The following is a 25,868-nucleotide window of genomic DNA, read 5'->3' as shown; positions in this document are numbered from 1 at the left end:
TACAATTACATAAATGTAAATAAAATAGCAGAACAGTTGGTTCGTGCCTACGTCTTGAATAACAATAAATCTCATTAATATACATAAGTGGCAGTTTTCACAAAATAAGTAAATATAAAAAACCATAAGTTTGCTAAACGAATAAAGGTAAAATTCATTTAGCAAGCAATGCTATATTAAAAAACCAAACAACTCCAGCGCACCGACATCAACAAGCATTCAACTTTGCCTTCCAGCGCATTATGTCAGAATGGTCCATTAAATCTTCTTAGCGCGACGCCACAGACAGTAATAGCCCAAAATGTGAAATATAAAGTAAATAGCTAAAATCGCAAGCAAATTTCTGTATAAATTCGACTCGTTAAAACTGTATTTATCCAGCACGTCCTGACCGGTATGGAAGCACGGCAAGTCCTCACTCTCCTCAAAGCAGGCTACAGTGAATAAATATAAAAGGAACACGAAGAAAATAATAAATAAATTAAAACAGAAACTTAATTACAATTAAACAATGTAAGAAAGAGTGGCAGAGGGAGGGGAAATTGTATTGCATACTCGCCTAATGGTGGTATGTGTCTACCTATGTATGTATGTAAGGTGTATGCACATAAAGTAGAGTAGTAGCTAACGTAGAATTTAAATTGGTAAAGACACCACAACCTCTGTTCAAGTCAAGTAGGACAGTGAACGACACGGAAATTTAGGGATGATGCAAAGAAATAAATCTTAATTAAAGAAAAGACGATTTTTTCTATTATCTTTTTAAAGACATTGCTTTTAGAATAATTAAAAACTATATTCCCAAAGTTTAAAGTCGTATAACAAAAGTTTGGGTGATAGAGCTTTGAGAAGCTCTACTCATCAGACCAGGTCGTCCTGGTGCATCGTCTCTCTCGCAAAACTCTACATGTAAAGTGGTCTACTATGATTTCTTAAAAAAATAATGCACCAATTTCGTTTTAATTTTTCATCCTTCTTCAACATAAGATTGATTAGAATTTGAAGAAAGAATTTTTTTATAACAGTTAATTTTACAAGACAATACTTGGTGTACAACAAAAAAAATTTTAATTAAATTCCTTTCGTCCAGGCGACAGATATAAAAGGTGGCGCAATATTAGTCATCTATTTTGTTTTTAGATAACTTTTTTACTAAATAGAACAAAAATTATGTCGAGTGATGGAAATCTTTATTTTAACTTTTGCACGCTCCATTGCTTGTCTGTTTATATACTGTAGCTGTCTAATGTGATTGACGTACGATGTCATTTGTAAAAACTATAAATCTTCCGATAGGGTGATTACTTTTGAGCCACCTTGTACATATGTGCATATAATTTTTAGTAGTTTTTATTATTTGATCAATTTATTCTGAGTGGTCACCGGATATGAGTTTTTACCATTGGCCGAGTTTTCAAAATTTAGAACAAAAACTTCCGAAGGCATTAGGCAAATATTTAACTTTGATATCTGAGAAAATTTTATCAAAAAATATTAGAAACAATTATAAAATATATATAATATGTTTGCGTTTTTTGCCTTCGAAATCCAAATTTTAAAATAAAGCCAATTTAATATTAAGGTTTGATCTTATTCAGACATTCTTTTTACTTGAAGTCATAATTCCTTAAAATGGGGTGATAATACTAAGGATTTTTCGGCGAAGGATCTCTAAATTGAAGTTTTATGCAATCGCCATTTGTGCATATACGAGCAAATAAGGCTCGAGTCAGGGTTGAATCTCTGAGTGACACGGCGAAATTGGCGGGACCCTTCTTTGAGACTACGCCAAGCACGATCAGTTTATGCTAAAAAAAATAGATGTGAGCATCAACACCATCGCACGATGACTGAAGCAGGCGAACATATCCTACCGTCTCACATCATCAAAACCACTGCTCTCAGAAAAACATACTGAGAAACAACAAAACAAGAAAATGGCGTTACAGTAATGAACTGGCCTTCCCAGTCCCCAGACGGTAACCCCATTGAAAATTTGTGGGGAATTATGAAAATGCATCTGGCCGGAAAGCCTGGTCCTCTTTGTCGACGAGCTACGCAGAAAATGCAACTATTTTTACGAATAATCTTGCAAAATTTTAGATAAAAAGGGTAGCATATAAAATATATGAAAATACCTGATAAAAATATACTCACTTATATTTTGGACACCAGACCACTGTGCAATCGTCATTGCCTCATTTGCATACAGCATCCACGAAAGAAATTGCGTCCAGTAAAAGGCCATAGGCAAAGTGCTGCAGGTAAATTATGCGAATACATATTTGCGTCCATAATAACTATAGTGTTTGATTTGCGCAGAAACAAGTAGCCAACTCACCTAATTTTAATGAAAATTCCCGATGTTATCATGAAAATGTAATCAACAGGTACCAAATATGCCATAGCTAATGGCACTGAATTGAATGCTGTGGAAAAGAAGCAACCGCAAGCGGTAGCCACATTCATAACCAAAACGATAGATATGGCCGTTATGCTGAAGGCAAAGAATGTTGGGCGTAAACCACTTATCCAATAACTGATTATAACGAAAAGTAATGGTTCAATAATCATGCCGGGCAACTGGAAAACAGATAATCAGTTCAATCAAAAATGTATTTGAATAGTTAAGCACATATGGATATACATATATGTAGGTACAGGGTGCCCCGTGAAGTATTACCTAACGGTCGTCCCGCGGGAGACAAGTCGAACGTATGAGACTATAACGAGCCCTCGTTTTTCTTGCTGAGGATGGGTTAACAGCGTGCGTTCGCACTAGAAGCGTATTTCAAGACAAATGTTTCGTGTGCAACTGCTCTCATTGATTTTGTTCAAGTTACAAAAGTTTATGTTTTCGTGATGCTCCAAGTGAACATTTGATTCGTTCATGGGACCGAAGATTCCGGGCAACAAGTGCGGTGACAAACGGTCGAAGCCTAGCCGAACATCGAGCATAAATAAGATCATTAAACTCGTCGCTACAATTCCAAAAACTATTAGGCATAAAATATTGATGCACGGTTTTTGATTTCACCTCTTCAACATTCAAATCGTATAAGTGCTTAAGTCTAAAGATTACGATTTGTACCGTAAACTCTATCTTTTGGAGGGATGAAGCCTATTCTGATGCATATAAAAGTTTAAATAAGCAAAATTGGCGTTATTGGTCGCCTAAAGGACAGAGCCTACTATTAGAACATCTACAACCACCTCACAGTGTCAAAGTGACGGCTTGGTGCGCATTGTCAAGGACCATATTTTTATCGGCGCATGCTGAACGATTGTTTGATGCCAATAATGGTAGAACATTCTTCCTTCTGTCCACACACATGGTTTTAGCAGGAAGCCGCACACGACCAGAGTGACGAAGCGATATTGCGTGATTTCTTCCCGAACAAACTGTTAAGCTGTTTTATGGCCACCAAGGTCGCTCGACCTAAGCCCTAAGGACTTATTTCTGTGTCTTCTTCGTAACAGTTATTGAAATAAACTTTTTCATTAGTAACTTTCTTTAAATTTAGATTTTAATTCCTGATTCTTCCACCGGACTTCCTGTGCATACGAGTATCAGAAAATAACCATTTCTTCGACAGCAGTAGAAGAAGTCGTGATTTCTCCGAGGCGATATTTAAAAATTCACAAAAAGAGCCACACTCGGCATATAAAATGTTCTAAAAAGACTAGAGGAAGCTTTGGGGTGTGTCTACTGATACTAATGGAGATTACTTCAAAGGGAATAAAATATATTCAATGAATAAGGAAACGCTTTCAAATTCCGAGACTATTTGAACTTCTATCAGGAGATTTGAATTCAGTGCATGGAAATGCTTTCAGAATGAATATACAAAGAATAGAAAGTTTTGAAAAGTTAACAAAATAACAATCCTCATTATACCCTTTAGCTGTTAAATTATCCTGAGCTTTGTGCGAATTTCGACTAAGTGACGTCATTGTTCCAAAGCCTTTCCTCCAAACAGCTGATGACGCTAATTCTAGCCAAATAAGGTCCTTACTGATCTTACAACTCACAATAGCAAACTGGCTCCATAAGAATAACCAGAGAACGTTCTCTGGCTACGGGAGGTTGCGCAGTTATCTCCAGCCTAGTAGCATCTTAGTTTACTTAAAATAATTGGGTATTGATGAGGTATTGTGAAGAGTAGAGGGCAGTTGAAACTTTCGATTGCTCATTTCACGTTTCCTCCCGAAATATATATATGAGGGCTTCAGGCAAGAAGCAGAGGTATGCCCATAAACTCTAAATTCATCACTTACCATGGCCAATATATAAGCAACATAATACTGTGCCGTTGAATACATCCCAGAGCGTGTTTCACGTAAGAATAGCGGGAATCCTTGTGGAAATACATTCAAAACCGAGTACATCGGGTGATAGGTGTTTTCTGAAATCATTACAAAAAGCGCACCCTGCACCGCCTGCACTCCAAGCTGCGAGACCGTTGTAGTGCCGGCAAAACAAGCGCCAATTATGATAGCCATAGCCATTTTCTGGAAGAAACGCATACGCTGAATAGTCGGATCTCGTAACATTGAAAGCGAGGCACGATACCAAATGACATGGAATTTCTTGTACCATGCAGCCGATTGAAAGGAATCTACTTCTGTATCGAAGGGATAATCACCCGTCTGCGCCATATGAATCTCCAGATTGACCAACATGTCGCGCTGTTTAGCCGCACCACTAACAGCAAACATGTCACACAAATATTGCGCCGAACGCTGTGAAGCTTGCTCGTAGCCAGGATCTGTGGCTAACACACCAATCAAAAAATCAGCCGGATTATAAGCCTCCGGGCAGTGATAGCCATTCTCGGCGAAAAAGTTAAGCGCATTTTGCGGTGAACCAGTGAAAGCGACGCGTCCATCGGCCAGCAGTAAAACATTGTTGAACATATCGAAGAGCTGACTGGAAGGCTGATGTATGGTACACAGTATGGTAGTACCCTTCTTAGCCAAATCGTAAAGAGTCTGTACTAGTTGTTGAGCGCTAAACGAGTCCAAACCGGTGGTGGGTTCATCGCAAAACAAGATGACCGGATCATTTAGCAACTCGACGGCAAAAGCGAGTCGCTTACGTTCACCACCCGACAACATCTTCTTATCATCTCCCGAACCGATGCGGGTATGCGCCGCCGACATTAGACCGGTGCGTTCCAAGAGGTCACTTATGATTGCCTTACGTTCGCTACGACTTACTCGTCGATCCAAGCGGAGATGTGCCTTGGGGGAGGAGGAGAAATTGATATAAATTTAAAAGCTTTGGAAATCATTTGCTCACCATGAATGTCAAGTGCTCCAGCACTGTTAATGTGTCGATGAATAAATCATCTTGATATACGTATCCGCTAATGCGATGCATAAATGGACCAATGCGACGGCCGTTTATTAAAATATCGCCCTGAACAATGGTACCGGCTAAAGATAATATATGTACATGGATAAGTTTAAGTACGTGCGGAAATACATACATGACTACGAGTACATACATATGTATGTTAAATGTTGCTTGTCTTATCTAAACCTTGATAATCTTAGAAACGTGAGTATTTAAACATTTGGAAGAGATTGTTAGTCAATATTAGGGGTGTCCTTATCAATAATATTCGCATTTTAAATTGTGGATCCGAACATTTGTATCTTTACAATTGTAGAAATATTTATGACAATATCTAGATCAATATTAGTCAGCTTTCCACCTTTATATGTAACTGCACTTCAGTATTTGGGGATTTTGGGAATTTAAGCTTAAAAAATGAAATAATAGTCCCAAATGCTCCTCCATATATGTAAGTCAAGGATTGGTTTTGTGCAGAGAGCATCAACGCTTTGGGTTCATCAGCTCACGCTCACAGCCCTTACTTCTCACTGAAAAGCTGTGGAACGAGACTTATGTTGAAATTGAATTGATTGAATTGAACTGAAGATTTTTGAACTGCCGCATAGAAGAAACTCGTACTGATAGTTACACTGAGGAATTGGGGCAAGGCCAAAAACAAAATTTAACAATGGGCTATTGGGTCGCCTCAATGATATATAATGCTATTATGCAAGCATTTATATGCACCATTCCCTTTTTCCTTGTTCACTCCTCTCGGGAGCATGGGGCCTCGATAAGACTCGTCTTGCGTTGGTTTCGTGAATCTATTTGATTTCTGATGTGTACCATAATTAGAGCTCCTCCTTCTATTTGTGGTGTGCGTCCGGATTTTTTTCCACGAATGGAGGTATCTATAATTGTATGCCTCCTCCGAGTGGCAGATGAGTTTTATGAAAAGCTTTTTCATACTAGTAAATATAGCAATAAAACGAAAATGCATGGTGGAAAACTATAAAACTATATTCTTGGACGGCTTCTCGAAATGATCTTTTTTTTTTGTCGGGACAAACTAACAAGTACTGCACGCAAACGAAGACCGGGAAGATGAAAAGTGGTCCATCATTTTATTCTCCTCTCCATATGATGAGCAGAGTGCACTGTATGAAATGTCTACCTTTTCCATGTACTTCGCCCATAGAAAGTGGTCCGTCATCAGCCCATCCAGCTGACTACAGTCCATTTTGCTTAATGGCAGAAGGATCTGCGACAGTGGGTCAGGCATGACAGGTAATATCAGTTTTATCCATTTGCTGTCTCTCTCAACCTACCAAGCTCGCTTGTGGGTTGAAGTAACCCGTTAGCTAACCGTGGCTTTCATGTTTGCAGAAGGGAGTGGCAGAGCGGGTTCTGGGCCAAAGAAGTTGACCCCAGAGCCCATCCTAGCCAAAGACGATACCCACGTATCTCGTGTCCCGTGTTACCATCAGGATGTTATGTCTACTGACATATCCATCTATTCCACAACAAAGTGCATTGCTTCATGAATAGAAATGATCAAAAATTACCTAGATTTATCAGTTAGGGCTGTAACAGTTCATGGTAGACTAATTGAAAAAAACTTTAGATCGAGTATACCCAGGAAGATATCCCCTTTGACGAAGAAGCACGCCGATTTCAAGATAAAATTTGCAAAAGATCAATTTAATTGGCTCGCTGAAAAATGGCGCAACATATTGTGAGTCGAGAAAAGTAAAAAAAAGTGACAATCTGAATCAAACAGTGTACATGAACATATTGAGAGGAGGTATGCTACTATATGTCAACTCAAGTGGATGTTTCAACAAGACATCGTTACAAAATATACTAGCGAAGTAGTTAAGAAGTGATATGATGAAGCATGATATGCAGAAAATATAGTTAGGTTGACCTTAATCGCCTAGCTGCGAAACCCGAACAATTACAGAGAATGCGCTAACAGTCTTCTCCTCTGAAAGGTCCTCACAGCTTCTGCAATGTGGATTAAATGGTAAACCTAGCTTTCCTGCGTATGTGCCGATCGTTCATTGACCAGTAAACACAACTACGAGTTTGTAAATTGAATGGCGAGGGCCCCCGGAACTATCTGCGTCCAGTGTCTTTTGGACTGGGATCAAAGAGTTTTCGAAATAGCACAGCAAGAAATGGATATCCATGTTTCCTGCGCTTTTCTGATAAACAAGTTATGCAATTCCCCTTTAAAAATAATCTGGGTAGAAGACCTCTGACACCAATTCAGTCGACTTCTTCCTAGCAAGCCCATCAGCTATTTTATTTCCCTCTATTTCCCTATGTCCTGTAATCCAGATCAGAGAAATGTTATCTGCACACCCAAGAGATTTAATCTCCTCCTTATAGGAGTTTACCAGTTTGGATCTGCACCAAGGCGTCCTCAGTGCCTTGATCGCAGCGCACACAATTTTAGTATATCCGCTTGAAAAACATTAGCAATATTCGGCAGTTTGAAGGAAATATATTGGCTGATTTAGAGAAAACCACTGCTCCAATACCCGATTCCAACTTGGAACCTTCAGTGAAGGCAGAAGTACAAGCATCAATTCAAAATTTCTCCTTATTCCAGTTCTGCCTACTTGGGAAGTTTCCCCTAAAACGCCCCTCGAACACCAATATAAATAATTATCGAAAATTTAATATAAAACAACTTCAGTCAATTAAGCTTTGGCAAGTGATTAAAGGGGTATAGGCTCAAATTCTTGCAAATCGTTGCAGGCACTTCGCTGACTCTACTTATATTTTACTTCAGCCCAATACTATTTGAAATAATAAAAATATTAGAACAAAGGAGGCATGTAGGATATAGAACATTTACTTAATTTCTTAGTTTTTTTTATAAAAGTAATTACTACTACAAGTAATTTTTTGAGCAACATAATTTTTAAATATTTCTCTAATTATGCATTTTTTGATACAAATAAGCAAATATTTTGAGTAAATCAACCTGTATACCTCAATTCTTAGAAATAATTAATAATTACTACTTTTATACCATTTTATGCGAAAATTTTACTTTTTACTTTTTTAGTTTAATAGTCTCTTTTTAGAATTTAATTGTTGCCACTACAATTTCCGTATTTATTTACTACAACATATTTAGTTATAAATTTTAATATGGCAAGAGGTACCGGCTTAAAAAGTTACCTAAAGATCTTTTATGTAAAAGCCTTTGATTTAAGCGTTGGACAAGGTTGCGCAAAATTAATCATCCAATTTTGTGATTGAATAACTTTTTTACTTTATAAAAAAGAACACTATTTTGAGTAATGGAAATCTCTATTTCGGCCCTTTGCTTTTCTGTATGTATACGACAACTGTCTAGTTCACAAGTGTCGAATATGATTGCCGATAGGATGATTCATTTTGTGCCACCTTGAATAATTGACTAATTGCATCATTGCTAAACTTTGAACTCACTGCACTACCATACAATTTTCCCACCTCGCCCACCTACACAAAGGAGGAATTTCAAACAAACACACTCGAATTTTAATGAACCAAATAAATACCTACAAAAACAAGGACACCCCTAATACGCATGAATTCATAAAAACAAGTATTTCAAAATTTATTTACTTGCACATATTTGCTTAGTTACTAACCTGGTTGACGGAAAGCGAGTGTAGACATCAGTGTGGTTTTGCCTGAGCCACTGTCAATGTAAAACATGCATTTTATTTAAATAAATTTTTCAAAAATAGTAACTTAGAACACGTTGGCTTGCTTCGTAAATCTACTAATATACATACGAACATTTACACATGCACGCACTAAGGAACACAAACATTTTAATTCACCAAGCAAGCAACAGCATTTTAGTTGTTTGCGTAATAGTCTAAGAGCTCATGACCAAAAAACCCAACATATTTTATACTTCTTGAAATTTTGTGTGAGATTAGTTTTTTAATACTAGAATCGATATCCCGCGGGCTGGCTGCTCAATAGCGGTCTTAACTATGGATTTTTATTTTTTAAAATTGTTAATAAAAAACATTTTCCCAACATATTTTATACCACTTGAAATTTTAACAGAATTTCATTTACGGTCTGTATAAAATGAAACGATGGTTGCCAGCCCATTCTCATGGTCCCAAAGTACTGCCAGCCCATGTTGAAAGTGCGTTGATGGAAGCACAAATCAACATATTTTATACCGGCTGTCTTTTTTACACGACATTGGCAATACAATAAATTGATGAAATCTGTAGAGCCAGCCCATTCTGATGGTCCCATCACATGGAAAATTTGGAAAATTTCATTCATTTCATTCATTCATGAGTGCGAGCGAGACCGACTTACGTGAATGTGGGCACGCGAGAGAGAGCGTATATTGTCCATATTCTGTCTCTCCGTACAGTCTTGCAAAAATGGGAAGGATGAAAGGTTTGTTCATCAAAAAATTAGGGAATGGATTTTTTTTTCTTTTTCTTAAAAAAGTTTTTATTTCTAATTTATTATTCCTTTATTTATTTATTTAATTTATTACATGAATAGAAAAAAAAAACAAAATTAAATTTTTAATTTTCGATGTCAGAAATAGATTCCGAGTCTGAACTGAAATAGTCATTTTCTATTTCTTCAGCTTCAGCATCTGAAAGAAAACCATACCGTCAATCAAAATACCTGATAGTTGCAATATTTCGGACTATGAATGAAGGCGTAAAATACTATACCTGATTCAATGTTGTCATTCGTTGAAGGAGTTTCTATGACAGCTCCAAGAACTGATTGAGGGAATTGGTCGCCATCAAACCAATTAAAAGAAAGAAATTCTCCATTTCTCACCCAGCCATTCGATTCGGGGATATAACAAGTTGGAGATTTCAAATAAGCGTTGCGCCATGTATTTCCAATATATTGAGCTCGGAGAAGTTGCTGATGTAACTCGGTTTTACATGGTGGTAAAGACGATGCGTCGAAATTTTTCAGCTGTTTCTGGAATGCTTCGTTTACATTTGACGCTTTATATATTATGTCTCCCAGAATTTAGAAAAGCGACCGCTGTTAACGTCATTTATGTTTCTTAAATTGTACATTTCGCATACAAATTTTTCCAGCATTTTAAATATATGAGTTTTTGTTGCGATGGAGTTTATATTCCCCAGTTCAATAAAAGCATTTTGATATTCCGGTGATTTTTTTAATATCTGGAAAGGTCTTTTCTTGCCTTTTCTGTAAAAGGCCGGACTGTAATCACAACCGGTCAGGGCATGGAATCCTGGTAAACTCTGGCATAGGGATGGGCCGAGTTGTTCACTGAGATCATTGATATCAATGCAACGTTTGTTATTGCCAGTTCCTAATTCCATAAATATGTGCAATTCGTCATGCAAAAGAGTGTCCATGTTACCCAGCATGATGATCAGTATGTCAGTATCGGAACATTTTATTAAAACATTCTCGCAGACCGCTTTACACACATGATACACAACTTTTGTATCTGCTTCCTCCTGAAGTTCGCATGACATTTCCTCATCGACGATTTTCGATACAGAGACCAACCGTATCATGTAGGGTATCTTTCCCGCTGGTTGTTTCGACAAATCTGTCGAAATTATCGAAAGCCACCCCAGTATTTAAATTTGATGCCAACGTAATACCTTCAGGACATTCCTGAGTCCTTTCTATAGAAGAAAATGTAGCTTCGGTTTCCACTTCTTCGAGAACATGATAGCTGCAGCAGTGACCGTATTTGTTGAGAATATCGATAACTTTACGGCTGCTGGTTAAACTTTTCATAGCCATTCCCAAGGTAATATGCTTTCCAGGCTTCATATTTCCATTCGTAACCGCGTAGATTGTGTCGGCTGCAATTGAATTGACTTTTCTATATAAGTCTGGGGTGTTCTTACGTCGATTTCGGGCACCGCTCAACAACATCACGTAAAAATTTATCAAATCACGGTTGATCATACATTCTCCAGCCAGCAATTCATTCAACTTTACATTCGAGGATAAAGGCTTATTTTCAATATTTAAAATTCTTCTTCGTAAAATGAATGCTGCTTTTTGGAGTATTTCATCTTCTTGTAACAGCGAAAAAAGGCCATCATCTATGAATTTATTTTTCGGTAAAATTACGTTTTTATTTCTGAAAGCTGAGATTTTAATTTCATCACTGAATTTATCAAGAATTTTATTCAGCAAATGTTGAAGGTTGCATGAACCATCATAACTATAGCCACGGTCTTCGTACAATTTCTTCAATATATCATCGTATATTTCACCCAGAGATATTAAAAAGAAACAATTGCCACGAGCAATGATGTTTTTTTGGATGAACTGATCAATTTCATCATCAGCTTCCTTGTGTAGTTCCCGATTCAGATTTAATTTTGTGTCTGCAGTTGGATTGCTTTTAAATTTATTAAAATATTCAACCCGACCGATTTTGTGATAAAATAAGTGCGGAGGCTCGTTAGAAAGTGACTTAAAAAATTCACTATCTTTCACAACATCCAAATATTCTGCCAAGGCTTCAATGAGAATTTTTTTTTCTCCTCTGACAAGTGGTGTCTGACGTCCTTTGGATTTTTTATATTTTTTATTACAAAATGCACAAATATCCTGCTCCACACTTAATGCTGCCTCTGTTAATTTTTCACCTGAAGGTTCTTGTATGGCAGATTGACCTTCCTGATGTGTTTGTTCTATTTCGTGAGCAGATGAAGTGCTTGGTGTCGGTTCATCTGTGAAAATATATTTGAATACAAAAAAAATTATAATCGGAACTAGTATTATATTCCTTCCCTTATTACAGTAAAATAAATATTTTCATACCTGTTTGAACTGAAATATCCGATGATGTAAGTGCCTTTTTTTCATAATGCTTTTTCATGACTGCTAAGAACATTTTATGGCATTTTATATGATAGCCGTCATTATATTCTGATGCTGGTAAAATAACATTTTTATATTTTAAATTAAATTTTTTCCGAATGTCCAACACTTCCCGGCACTTTTTTAACGTATGCACGGTAAAAGCAACGAGTTTATCATTTGTTCTTTTACTGTTACAAAAAACGCACTTGATGGAAGATTCCATTTTAAATAATAAGTAAGAAAATCGAACGAAGAGTTAAAATTTACGTCTTTACTAGCCAACACTGTGGAAAGAACTAACTATACATGACGTCGTACTTTGGGTCCGGACACTGTTGTCCTTGAATACCGCCCGTATTGTATTGCAGGCAGATGGCGACTTATAGACGGAGAGCTCATGACTAAAAAACCCAACATATTTTATACTTCTTGAAATTTTGTGTGGGATTAGTTTTTTAATACTCGAATCGATATCCGGGGGCTGGCTGCTCAATAGCGGTCTTAAATAATATGTTGGGTTTTTGGGTCATGAGCTCTTAGACTATTATGAATCACCATTCAAAATTCCTAGTAAAAAAGTAGCCAGCGCGTGCGACAGACAGTATATAAACGATATACGCTCTCTCTCGCGCGCCCACATTCACGTAAGTCGGTCTCGCTCGCACTCATGAATGAATGAAATGAATGAAATTTTCCAAATTTTCCATGTGATGGGACCGTCAGAATGGGCTGGCTCTACAGATTTCATCAATTTATTGTATTGCCAATGTCGTGTAAAAAAGACAGCCGGTATAAAATATGTTGACTTGTGCTTCCATCAACGCACTTTCAACATGGGCTGGCAGTACTTTGGGACCATGAGAATGGGCTGGCAACCATCGTTTCATTTTATACAGACCGTAAATGAAATTCTGTTAAAATTTCAAGTGGTATAAAATATGTTGGGAAAATGTTTTTTATTAACAGTTTTAAAAAATAAAAATCCATAGTTAAGACCGCTATTGAGCAGCCAGCCCGCGGGATATCGATTCTAGTATTAAAAAACTAATCTCACACAAAATTTCAAGAAGTATAAAATATGTTGGGTTTTTTGGTCATGAGCTCTCCGTCTATAAATATCTGCCTCCACTGAGAGCTGCTCGACATAGGAGCGTGCTTGGCACACACTCACACACACGCCTATAGTTTATAGATATCTTGCTTCAGATCACTACAGTGCACTATAGCGTTGCATATTTGGGCAAATGTTGTGCTTTTATTTTATTGTTCATTTTGTTTTCCTTCTTTTCTATTGCAACACTCATGTTTTTGAGTAATTAATTTTTATGATGTTTTTAAATGCTTTCAGAGTTTATCTAAAGCTTTTTCATAGACACAACTTCTGTTTGTACAGACATGCACGCTTTGATATACTTATGTGGATTTTTATTTCGGTGAAAAAATAAATTTGATTTTCTCTTTCTTCAGGAAGGTAACTTTAGCGCTGTTTTCTACTCTGGTATAGGATGTCCGTACTGCTCAATGAATTGCTTTGAGCTGCATTGAGAGTTTTATAAGAAGTTTGACTTTTGAATTTAAGATATTTTAAACTGCAGAAGCAGCGTCTGCCTAGTACAGTATAAGGTACAAGGTGGGGCAAAATTAAGATTTATAATTTTTACAAATAGCGTCGTCATACTTAACTCTTGTGAACTCGACAGTTGCCGTCTAGTTGACTTACTTTTATTTTTAAGAATTTAAAGAGTAGGTATTAGTTCTTTTATATCATATGATCCCTATCCACCAGTGCAGATATAAAAGCCGTTCGAGAAAGAATTCGCAGAAATCCCCTTAAAAAGCAGGAAATCATGTCTCGACCAGATCCACGTCAAGACTAATTAGATATGAGCTCCACATTCCATCCTTCAGCTGGTCATCTTTCGACAACGCGCTACAAGAAAATTATACTCGACAAATGCAAATAGCTTCATCGGTGGCACGCGCTTAACGGTCATAAAAATATTCTTTTCATATACATATGAAAAAATGTTCATTTTTAAAGAAGTTTTTAACAAGCAAAACGACAAAATCTATGCTAAAACTTCTAAAAAAGCAAAAAAATGTTGGAAAGGTTTAGCGTGGCCACCATCCTACCTCCGTAATGGTTTGGTGAGGAGTGTCTTTTAAAAGCGTTACATTTCTTCAATTCTGCCGAAAAGGGGCTAAGACCGGGGAAAAAGTGTACTAGAATTATGTCTTCGAAAACGTGGTGAAGCAGTTGAGTGGTACTGTCTTCAATGGAGAGCGTTGGATCTTCCAGCAAGATTCCGCTATGGCCCAAAAGACAAAAACCACCCAGCAGTGGATAAGAAAAAAAATCTGGGTTCATAGCCGCAGAAAATTGGACGTCCCGAAGTGAATACATTGGACTAAAGTTTGTAGTCAAACTTGAAGGTTATGGCCTGTCGAAGACCTCACAAAAATTTGGAGAGTATCAAACTATTTGTGGTTCGAGCAGCGACGCAATATGCATGGAAACCGTGCGTGCTGCAATTGCTGAAATGCCTAAGCGTTTGAAGGCTTGTGTATAAACAAATGGTGGCAATCGAATGCTAATTTGAAATTAATGACTACATTAAAAAGTATTATAATTTCATATCTATAACGGACATAACATGTAACAGAACTTATGGCAGAACTAAGTGTATATGTATACATGTATGTATGTTCACGCATATGGTTTGACGAAAATGGAGGCTAACCTGCATTTTTACCCATTTGTTGTTTTATTTAATATGTACATGAATATACACATAAATACAATATAAAAATAGGTTGAAAGGTCTGAGCCTAAAAGCCTGCCGAGGGCTGGTTACACACAAAGCTTTCTTTTTAAAGCTCGCTTTTCCTTTTGAGGCGTAATTAAATGGGTGTGCCACCAAAGTGTAGAGTCCTGCCGGAAGTCGTGCGAAATTTTTCGACTCATATAAAGTATTTTAAGAGATAGTAGAAAGGTATTAGTTTGATACAATTAGAAGAAGTCTTTGGCTTTAGCATGCTATAAAGAAAAGCGAGCGTTCCAGACAACAAGTTTCTTCCCAAACTTTCTCAACTGTACTGCCTTCACTTATTTTTCTACTATATTTTCATAAGCTTTATTTTATAGTTCGGTTGCCGAGAGTGCATTGGTGTCCTTTGTTTCATAACTCTTATTATACTTTTTTTCATGGTATTCTCCTGCAGATAAAGTACAATTTTCTGGTGAGCCTTTATAATGTTTTTCTTTCTTTGGCTTTTCATTTCTTTATACTTTCTAAAGTATGGGTGAATGACTATTTTAACTTCCTATGTGAAGTGTAGTACATAATTATAATTATTGAATAATTATAACTTGAACAAAAGCGTACTATTACAGAAATTATTTCTAATACACAAACAAATTTAAAAATAAAATATAATCTCTTCTGAGAACACTTTCTATTTTACATAAAAAAATCAGCATTAACGGTACAATCTTGATTCTCTAACTAAATGTCATTTAACAGCTGTACCACACATTACTCCTTTTTCATTGGATTATTCCCAAACATATAATTTTAGGTCACAGCTAATTTCTGCAGAGCTGTCTAGATTTCGCACTTCTGTGCCACTGTCCTGCCCTATTCAGACGAAGATTCACCACTTTAGTGAGTCGATTCTTTTATGAGTTGGAAGTACTGTGGAAATAAGGGATCTTCCCAAGTCTCTGAAAAGCTCACATAGATTTTAAGTGCGCTAGGACATTGTCACCATGCGCTATCACAATGCGCCAAGAGCCTGAGTGGGATTCATGGTGGACAACGGCTACAACTTAACCTAACTTATGAACACTGCTGGTAACCAATAGAAAACAACAAAACGGCTAAGTATAAGGTTGCGCAAAATTAATCGTCCTATCGGAAGATTTATAATTTTTGTAAATGGCGTCGTACATCAATCATATTTGATACTTGCAAAATAGGTGACTAAAGTATACCAACAGACAAGCAATGGAGCGCGCAAAGGTCAAAATAGAGATTTCCATCAATTAAAATAATTTTTTTTAGTAAAATAATTTCTCAAAACCAAATTGGATTATTAATTTTGCTCCACTTTTTATGTACAGGGTTGGCCATATTAAACTGACCCATTGAGTAACCCTATTACTTTTTACTGTAATTTCAGATCAGCTAATGACATACCGCGTTGGAAGCGTCAGTCGAAGGAGATTTATACCATGAAACTGTACACCCCAATAGAACGCGCTGAAATTGTTCAGCTGTACATTCAAAATTCCTTCTCGATTGTAAAAACGCAACGTGCATGGAGAAAAAAAAATAAAGTGAAAAGTGCGCCGTCAAAGAACGCAATCAAGCAAATGCACAAAAGATTTTTGTCTTCCGGCACTGTGGCTAATACCCGACGTCCAAATAAAAAGCGGCCAAGACGATCTATGATAACCGATTTTGTGATGCCGATTGTTCATGAAAATGGTATGGAGCACTTCTGGTTTCAGCAAGATGGCGCACCACCACACACAGCACGAGCCACCGTCAACTTATTGAAGACTTTGTTCCCTGGCCGTTTGATATCAAAAAGCGGCGATTTTGACTGGCCGCCACGATCACCGGATTTGACGCCACCGGACTTTTTTCTTTGGGGCTATTTGAAATCTAAGGTTTACGTCAACAAGCCAAAGACACTAGGCGCACTTAAGGCCAATATCCGACGGGAAATAGCCGCCATATCGGCCAAGACGCTGGCCAAAACTATGGAAAACGCCGAAAAACGGGCACATTACGCTATACGAGCTAAGGGCGACCACTTGCGCGATATCATATTCAAAAAGTGATGTAAACGAATCTTCTTGAACTAAATTAAATATTTTTCACAATGAAACACAAAAAAATGTTTCTTTTTCCATATTTTTTTAATAATCACATGGGTCAGTTTAATATGGCCAACATGGCCATGCATATAATTTATTTGGAATTTGTACGAATGTGAATATGTTCTTCTGAATGAAATTACTTCATGTTGCTGAGTACATGTGTAAATACTACTAATGTGCTCAGGTACATATTTGGTTGGGTTAGTTAGTTGGTTAAAGTGGCGACTCATCCAGAATCCAACTAGCGCTTCTGCACCATTTTGTTGCCACATCCTGGCTACCAACTTGTTTAACGGTTAATTACAGCATGACTACATCCAGCCTGTGCGGTTTAAGAAGCTTATTAGGTTATTGACATCTAAGCCAGACAGTTGTTCGGGACTCTTGAATTGTTGTTTACCCACGGTTGACATTCTCTCCTTCCACAAGGCAGGGCTTGATTTGAGACTTCTAGTAAAAAAAGTGGGGAGCTGAGCTCTTCAATATTTGATTACTAATATTGCATGCATTTAACTATTCATAAATCTACCACACAAAAACTATTTATATGGCATAGAGTGTGTTTTAATTTAATACGACTTTCTGTTAATGAAATGAAAAATGATTTTCATTTGGCTATTTCATTGTTTTCTGCTTATAAGTCATTACTTTCTAACTTTACTAGCTTGAACCTCTTCCGGTATAGGGGCAATGGCATTCCATTTATTCATTTCATATTTTGCTCTTTAACCACCAGAAGCCATAAAAATAAACGTAATCTGAAACTTGACCCGGTTTTTGCAACGAAAGCAACACATTCACAGAAATCCAGTAACGGGTAATAAAGTATGTAAGTGGGAGTGTAAGCAGATTTACGTAAATACCCTGTCGGAAATGGTCATGTCTAGTCATATACCTGAAAATGTGTCGACTTTGGGCGCTAAATATTCTAGGATGCATCTTTTTCCGCACAGCGATGTTCGTTTACACATGCCAGAGTGAGGTAAGAAATTAAGATTACCCTGCCGTTGGGTGCAATGCCTTATGCAATAAGAATAGGCGCAGTAAGTGAAATAAGTACACATAAATTTAAAGTTAAAGTTATGTTGAAATAAAAAAAATATATGTGAGTACTTTTATTTTTAAACAAAATTATTATTAAATTAAATTATCATTTTTCATATTAAAAAATCGATGGAATATATTTAAGTACCAAAAAGCGACTCATAGAAAGGTTTGATATAGCACATCATTACAGCAAAAAATCGTCGCTTTTATCAACTAGATCAGCTGCACTTAACGGAAGGTTACACGGGCATTTGCTTCGTTCGCTAATTTATAATCCCTTCCAGTATCAGTTACCGGTCACGAACTGCTGAATCGCCAACCACTTAGTATAAACTAGTAGTCCGAGATAAATTTACTCGCAATACTTTCGATACACAGTTTTAGCATATGTATGTATGTACATATATCTCCTTGTCCTATGCAGTTGATCATCGGCACCGCAGCATTACAGTGAAAATAGCAAAACACCCATATGGGGACAATAACAATTAACAACTAAGAATGCAAAATAAGCGAACTTAAATTATATAAATTACCATTTTATTTTCAAGTATCTGCTGCTAGTTGCCTTAATTGTGTTACATGGTCATTTATAATTATACTAGGTGTGCTCAAAAAGTATCGCGAATTTTGTGTGTTTTTTAATTGTTTACTTATTCATTAATATCTATTTTGTCCCCTTCAAAGTACTACTTGTGCCAACTTTTTTCCAGTCTTGAAAGCAATTCAAAAAAACATTTTTTTATCTTGTTCAGCGCCTCCTTCGATGCTGTCTTTATCTCGTCAATCGTAGCGTAGTGACGTCCTTTCATAGGCCTCTTCAGTTTCGGGGGAAAAAAAGTCACAGGGGGCCAGATCTGGGGAATACGGTGGCTGTGGCATCATTAGTGTGTTGGTTTTGGCCAAAAAGTCTCGCACAAGCAACGGGGGCGTTATCGTGATAAAAGAGCCAATTTTTGTTCTTCCACAAATTCGGACGTTTCTGGCGGATTGCTTCTCGCAAATTGCACATACTTGCAGGTTATATTCCTAATTGACCATTCTACCCTGTGGCAAGAACTCATGATGCACAACGCTCCTGCAATCGAAGAAAACTGTAAGCAAAACTTTTACATTCGACCGAACTTGGCGCGCTTTTTCGGTCTTGGTTCGTGAGGCAGCTTTCATTGAGATGATTGAGCGTTCGTTTCCACGTTATAACCATAAACCCACGATTCGTCACCAGTTATGACCCTCTGGAGAAAATTTGGGTCGTCGCGGACAGGGGCCAACATCTCATTAGCAATGTTCATGCGATGCTGCTTTTGGTCGAAATTGAGCAGTTTTGGTACGAATTTTGCGGCGACCCGTCTCATGCCTAAATCATTGAAAAAAAAATCGAATGGCACAAGCCAATCGATATGTCTAGGTCCTCAGCAATTTCTCTAACGGTGGTTCGACGATTGGCCAATACCATTTTCTTCACTTCATCAATTTTTTCATCTGTTGTTGAAGTGCTCGGGCTTCCGGCACGCTTCTCGTCGTTCACATCTTCTCGGCCTACTGAGAACATTTTGTACCACCGATAAACGTTGCTTTGGTCCAAAGTAGCTTCTCCGTATGATACCGCACGAAACACGTGCAAGCAAAGCAGCTGTCAACAATTAACTGAACATTTAAAATAGCCGAACTCGTCGGCATGAGTGAGAGACATGTGTACGATCATATCGCCACAAAAAAATTCGAAATTCGAATAAACGTAACCTGCGAAAATTCAAAATTCGCAATACTTTTTGAACTCACCTCGTATTTCATGTATCTGAATAAATAAATAAATAAAATAAAATTTAGTTTTCTTCCCTACAATTTATTTTATCGATTTCTTTGTTGTTGTAAAAAGGATATAAAATAAAATTATTTTCAATCAAAATTGATGAAATTGATCTAATTGATGGCGTTGGCCTAAAAATATATATTGATAAAATGAGAGCTATAACCATCAACATTTCTTCTGCATCTTTCAAAGCTTACGGCAAACTAATTGTAGAGGTGGACGAGCTTACGTATCTGGGTAGCGATGGAGGAGCAAAGAACGACATTTGGTATTCGAAACAATTGATCACAAATACCAAATTACGGCAGTTAAACTCCAATGTGCTGCCCTACGGCTGGTTGGCGTCCAAAGAAAAACCGAACAAACTGCAAAAAAAGCCTGCGTACAATATTGCGAATCTCGTGACCGGAAAATTGGAATTCCAACGAAGAGCTTATGAAGCGGATTAAGCAAAAACCCATCAGTATTGAAATTAGAGAAAGAAATTTTCTCTTATTAGGATGGAAAAGGTTCTTAGTGCGAATATGTTAGTTAACTAAGTGACAGAGTATTGTCTACAAGCGCGCGGAAGCATTTTGCCAAGAGTAAACGCGATAAAAGAAAATCAGTAATGGATTTCAAACGTACACTATTACGTTGCATTATATTTGGCAGGAAAATCACAACTAGCGATTGTTCGTGAGCTCGGGCACCTAAAAATATATTTAACTTTTTATTTATCATACCATTATTCTTTACAATGATACTGGTAACATCGCGAACCGTCATGGAGGTGGTCATCAAAAGACTGCAAAGTCGCGTGAAATGGTTAAAAAGGTGGAGATGGGAATTAAGCGAAATTCCCGACGAAGTGCCAATCAAATGGCGAAATAACTGAAGATATCTGACCATAGCATGAATTATTATCTTAAAGTCAAGCCTTACAAGGTCCAAAAGGTGCATAATCTCACACCAAAGCAGCAACATGTCACACTTGAGAGAGCGAAGGAGTTGCTTCGCTTGGCCGAAAGTGGTCAATTTCCGAACATTGTGTTTTCTGACGAGAAAATTTTTCGAATTGAGCATTTCGTAAACTCCCAAAACTATAGGAACCGACCGTCCATATGAAAATTCGAGTCATCGATTGGCCACCAGGAGGCAGCATCCGCAACATGGTTTGGGCCGCTGTAACCGCAGATGGGATCCGATCGTTTTCATCGAGCCTGGTGTCAAGGTAAATGCGAAATATTATCGGGAAAGTCTTCTGGAGGTTGCTTTGAAGCCGTGGGCAGACAAACATTTCGGTGGCAGACCAACAACAAATCTTGGACGTTTCAACAATACTCGGCACAAAACTCGAGCAAAAGTAAATTGGTTCTTAATTTTGTATTATTTTCAAACATTTTTTACTTGGAATTGAATAAAAGTAATTTTCCAAACTAAATTTATGGTCATTTTAATGGGTTACACTTCGAGTGCCGGACCCTGAATAATGCCGCTATTCGCACGTTCTAAACAAAACGCGAACATCATCCGTTCACTGCGTTAATTTTTTTTTAGCGGACAGCTACAAAACGAAGCGCTCAAGCCACACTATAATTGTTTAAGGATGCATAGCTACGTACACGTATTTAGAAGTTACTTTACATACGTACGTCCTAAAAGTCATACCTTAAAAAATTTCTAAATGGGTTGCTACATCGCTGTATAATTAGAAATATTTAAATAAGCGACAGGCAGAAAGCGAATTGAAGGGGTAGTTAAGGTAGTATTTAACAGCCGTATGCCGCGACGGTAGTCGAGTGTGATTGCTTTGCGGTATTGGCGATTAGTTGGAAAAACATTTGCTCCTCGGCAAGAAATGGAGAGCATTCGGGAGCAGTTATTTGAGTCATTGTGAATTAAAAAGGTATATACATATGAATATTTACATACATTAGGGTGGCTCAGAAAAAAGTCGAAATATAAAATATTTGTTACCATCTCATAGATTTGTTCTTTGAAAAGATGCGTTTTTATTTAATATGAATTCGGTTAATATTTAATGTTGTAGCAATGCCCATGAGATTTTTTATACACTTCATATGGGAAATAATCGTTTTATTGCAATTTTATTATTTCAGTACTTCTACCGGTGTACCTATTTACTTAACAAAATTCACCATAATAAAAAATAATATAAAATTAACATGTCATATCATAAAAAAATTAGAATGACTTTGTCTTTGAATGCGTACGATTTATGGCCCTATTTGAAAACCCTATATTTACAGCTTACTCATGTCGAAATGCTGATGCTTCATATCTGTATTATGTAAAATGTTTCGTACACATGTTGGCTATAAACAAAGTTTGAAGTGCTGTGTTTAAGGCCTATAATAAGTTGTATCGTAAATACTAACTATTATGTGGGGATTACAAAATAGGTGTAAAATTAAAAAATTTTGTCGATAGCAAAATTTACGTTACCACCACAGTATACTATATACCTGGTAGTATACGGTTCGCACAAAATTAAAATTATTTTGACAAATCAGCTTTTTCATTGCTTAACGCAGTAAGGAAATTATAATAGCTCGTTTCTGTGACAAGTTGATGCAAATCGCTTTATTAATAGTGAAAAAGTGCTTTTATATGCATTAATCGGCAAAATGTGGAACAGTAAGGGAAATGGTATGTCAATCGTGTTTGTGGCAAGGTTAAGAAAATTAAGCGTGAAATCTGAGCTGTAAATACAGAAATTTTAATATGATAAGTAGATATTTATATTTCTTTCAGCGAGTCTTTCAAGAGTGTCGCCTAGATGTCAGTAGTGAATAATTCCTACCCTGTACAATTTTATGTCATCTTTGATATTTATATAATTTTACACGATAGAACAACGCGTTAAGATTATTGAAACTTATTATGAAAAAGATCGATCTTTAGGAACAACATATCTCGAAATTCGTTATTTTTTAATGAAAATATGGAAATAATCGTCCGAATGAGTTGACAAAGCTTGGTGAAAAAACTTCAAGAAACTGGTTCCCTTGAGGCTAGAAAAAGAACTGGTAGACCAAAAACTGTACCTTCTAATGAGAATATTGTTACTGTAGTGCACAGTGCTGATGAGCTACAACATCGATATCTTGACGTTCTAACCGATGAGGCGCTCATAAATCGACTGCTTGGCGGATTTTACATGTAGGCGTGCTCCTATCCTTTAAATAATGCTACATTTCACATATACTTATTAAGAGCTGTATTTTGAATAAAAATAGTGAAACCTGAGGGGCTCTAAATTTTTAAATGCTTTATTTTAAAACAACATTTAGGAGCCACTTTTACTTTCTAAATATATCGCTTGATCATCGCATTGTGTGGGTCCTCTGATTCACATTTTCTGCCAGATCCCTACCTTTCGATCAATATTTAGATTCCCACTAAAGTTTTTCAAAATACATCTCACAGTTTGATGATAAACTTGGTATTGGTAATATTTATGTGACTCCATTTCGGAATTACTTGACAAATTTTCGCAATAAAGCCATAAGTTCAAACACTGTAAAATAACTTTTTGGTTGTGTGTTTTATAAACAAATAAAATAAATAAATATTTGTTTGAAGTCTGAGTTTCCATTTTTAGCAAATACTTTCATGGAAATAAAATAACATTATTTAGGCTTCATCTGACATTAAAACCCAAAACTTGTTATATAGATTTTTTCTTATCTAGCACTTAAAACGAAAGTAGGAAACAAAAAAAATGTTGTTATATTTCATGCACACTCCTAACCACATATCGCTCATTTGCTGCTAGAGTGTCATTATCAAAAAAGTAATTGTTTGTAGTTAAATATGCAGAAATGACCACCAGCTTTTCTTTTATGCTTCGTAAAAAAAGGATAGCGACATTATCTCATTACATAAAAATGTGTATTAATAGAGAGACACAGTAAATTGCAAACTTCGAAGCCGTTTTTCTTCACATGTTTTTTTTTATTATGACCCTCACGCGGTCTTACTGTTCATTCTTTAGGTGTAAAGTAGTATTTGTTCCTTGCACTATTATTTCTAACGGTATTATGAAATTACAGGTTCTATACACCACTTAGTCTAACGAAAAAGTTTAAATATCTTATCGAAATTCCACCGTCACTCTCACTAGTTCTCTTACTGCTTCTTATACTTTTCTTTTCTTTCTTTTAAACACAGTTCATCCTTATCTTTTAAACCAGCTTCATTTCATTTATTTCAAGTCAGATATCTTGTGATTTATGCAGCCTTTTATACGTAACCACAGTGTCAAATATGACTGAGAGAAGGCACAAAGAAACGCAAATTTGAGAAAATTTTTAAACATGTATGAAATATTAATTTTTTGGCCGCGAATGGGTTAAGTTTACTTTTTTCCATTTTAACTATAAATGAATTTCTGCCTTCATCTGATTAAAAGCCGCGTGGTCTTTTCTTTTCGGAAAAATGCACCTACTACAATAAGAAAAGAAAAGCGTTTTATAGGGCCGATACTCTGAACGACATTCTGGTCTACGAACACTCGAAAACCATCACCAAAAAACTCATTCAACATTCATTAAGATCATGCAAAGTGTTGTTTGAGTCAGCAGAAGACTATTTTGAACACAATTAATTCGCTTTGTTGGAGGAATAAAAAAAGACACTTATTGGTCTTATTTTTAAAAATTTCTTATTTTTCGAATCTTATCAGCGTAGTGCTGTCGCTGTTTTAGACTCGAATAATTTTGTAGATAAAATCTCCTAAACTGGTTTATTACGTTGATGTTTTAATTTTAATTTTCACTTTCTCCTTTGCACTATACGTATATAAGTATGTATATTTCCGCAAATACATACAAATTGCCCATTTAGGCTCATCCACTTATCTTTTCTCTTAAACGATTCGCTAAAATCTAGACGGTGTTGAATTTATTGCAAGACAAACAAGCAGCAAAAACTGCTGACGGCATTATCAATTACATTTTTTCTGCAATTTTTTTGCAAGAACATAAAGGCACGCAACGTAAAGAGGTAAGTATTTTTATCTTAAAAATCATGAGAAGTCAGAATTTTTCCATACAACCACAAATATACCATCTTTTACTTTCCACCGACGTACGTTCAACGAACAAGCAATCAATATTTTACAGAAATGCGCCAGGGCTGTGCAAAAGCCACGAAAAGCAATATTGGCAAAGGTGTTGACGGTGATAAGATAAAGGTCCTACCATGCGAGATCACGCATACACAGAAACACACATTAACTCCTTTTTAGCACACACACAAGCACCCACCTGGAGCCCATTAAAGCCATCAGATTGCCCGGCTGCACCGCACCTGTCGAATTGTTAATGATGCGCTTCATTTTGTGCAAGCCACCACCACCACTTGCATCATTCGGATCACCCGTCGTATAGACGCACAAATCCCGCCAAACCAATGTAGCACCCTGCTCGGTGGGCGACCATTTGCTATAGCTACGCAGTGGCAGACTACGTTCCGAGCTATTACGCGTCGATGTGGTGTGTGGTGGTGTGCTGGAAATATCGGTGATAGCCAGGCGGCTGTCAGCACCATTTACGCCAGTACTAGCACCAGCCCCACTGTCGCCATTAACGCTGCGGCCTCTATGCCCATTATTATTGTTGTACTTGTTATTGTTATTGTTCGGTGCTCCAACGACATCCTGCATCTCAATTTGCTCACCAGCATCCACGTGCTTTACAGTGTCGGTGAAGTCGGCGTGTGGCGGATTAACACTTCCCGCTTGGTCTATCATGATGAGATTATCCCTTAACATTTTTATTGTTTCCTTAAAGGATTTTTCGCTATTTTATTACGCCTCCTTCGCTCTTGACAATTCTCACAAAATGTTTGTGTTTCTGTATACTTGAATCTGAAATGAAAAGCGTTCACGTATTCGCTAC

General features: G+C 36.9%; 1 protein-coding gene across 1 annotated transcript; it reads right to left on the bottom strand.

Moving 5' to 3' along the window:
• Positions 1–25,868, bottom strand: LOC129242580 (protein scarlet). The gene is made up of 7 exons (XM_054879307.1): positions 25,236–25,868; positions 8,995–9,044; positions 5,303–5,439; positions 4,279–5,244; positions 2,342–2,583; positions 2,158–2,258; positions 1–434 (listed from the first exon to the last, which is right to left on the bottom strand). The coding sequence occupies exons 1-7, from the start codon at positions 25,739–25,741 to the stop codon at positions 259–261; spliced, it is 2,178 nt and encodes a 725-aa protein (XP_054735282.1). The 5' UTR covers positions 25,742–25,868; the 3' UTR covers positions 1–258.

Source organism: Anastrepha obliqua, chromosome 3 (genome assembly GCF_027943255.1).
Source record: "Anastrepha obliqua isolate idAnaObli1 chromosome 3, idAnaObli1_1.0, whole genome shotgun sequence".
In the NCBI taxonomy this organism is placed as follows: domain Eukaryota; kingdom Metazoa; phylum Arthropoda; class Insecta; order Diptera; family Tephritidae; genus Anastrepha; species Anastrepha obliqua.
Note: the sequence above shows the minus strand (reverse complement) of the source record. Positions and strands in the feature narration are given on the sequence as shown.

What these genes read in the sequence shown, in the direction of transcription:
- LOC129242580 (XM_054879307.1), bottom strand. Translation starts at nt 25,741, where the DNA reads ATGTTAAGGGATAATCTCATCATGATAGACCAAGCGGGAAGTGTTAAT. An exon ending in ACTCGCTTTCCGTCAACCAG is followed by an intron (nt 5,440 to 8,994) that starts GTTAGTAACTAA and finishes TATTATCTTTAG; the next exon opens with CCGGTACCATTGTTCAGGGC. An exon ending in TGGAGCACTTGACATTCATG is followed by an intron (nt 5,245 to 5,302) that starts GTGAGCAAATGA and finishes TCCTCCCCCAAG; the next exon opens with GCACATCTCCGCTTGGATCG.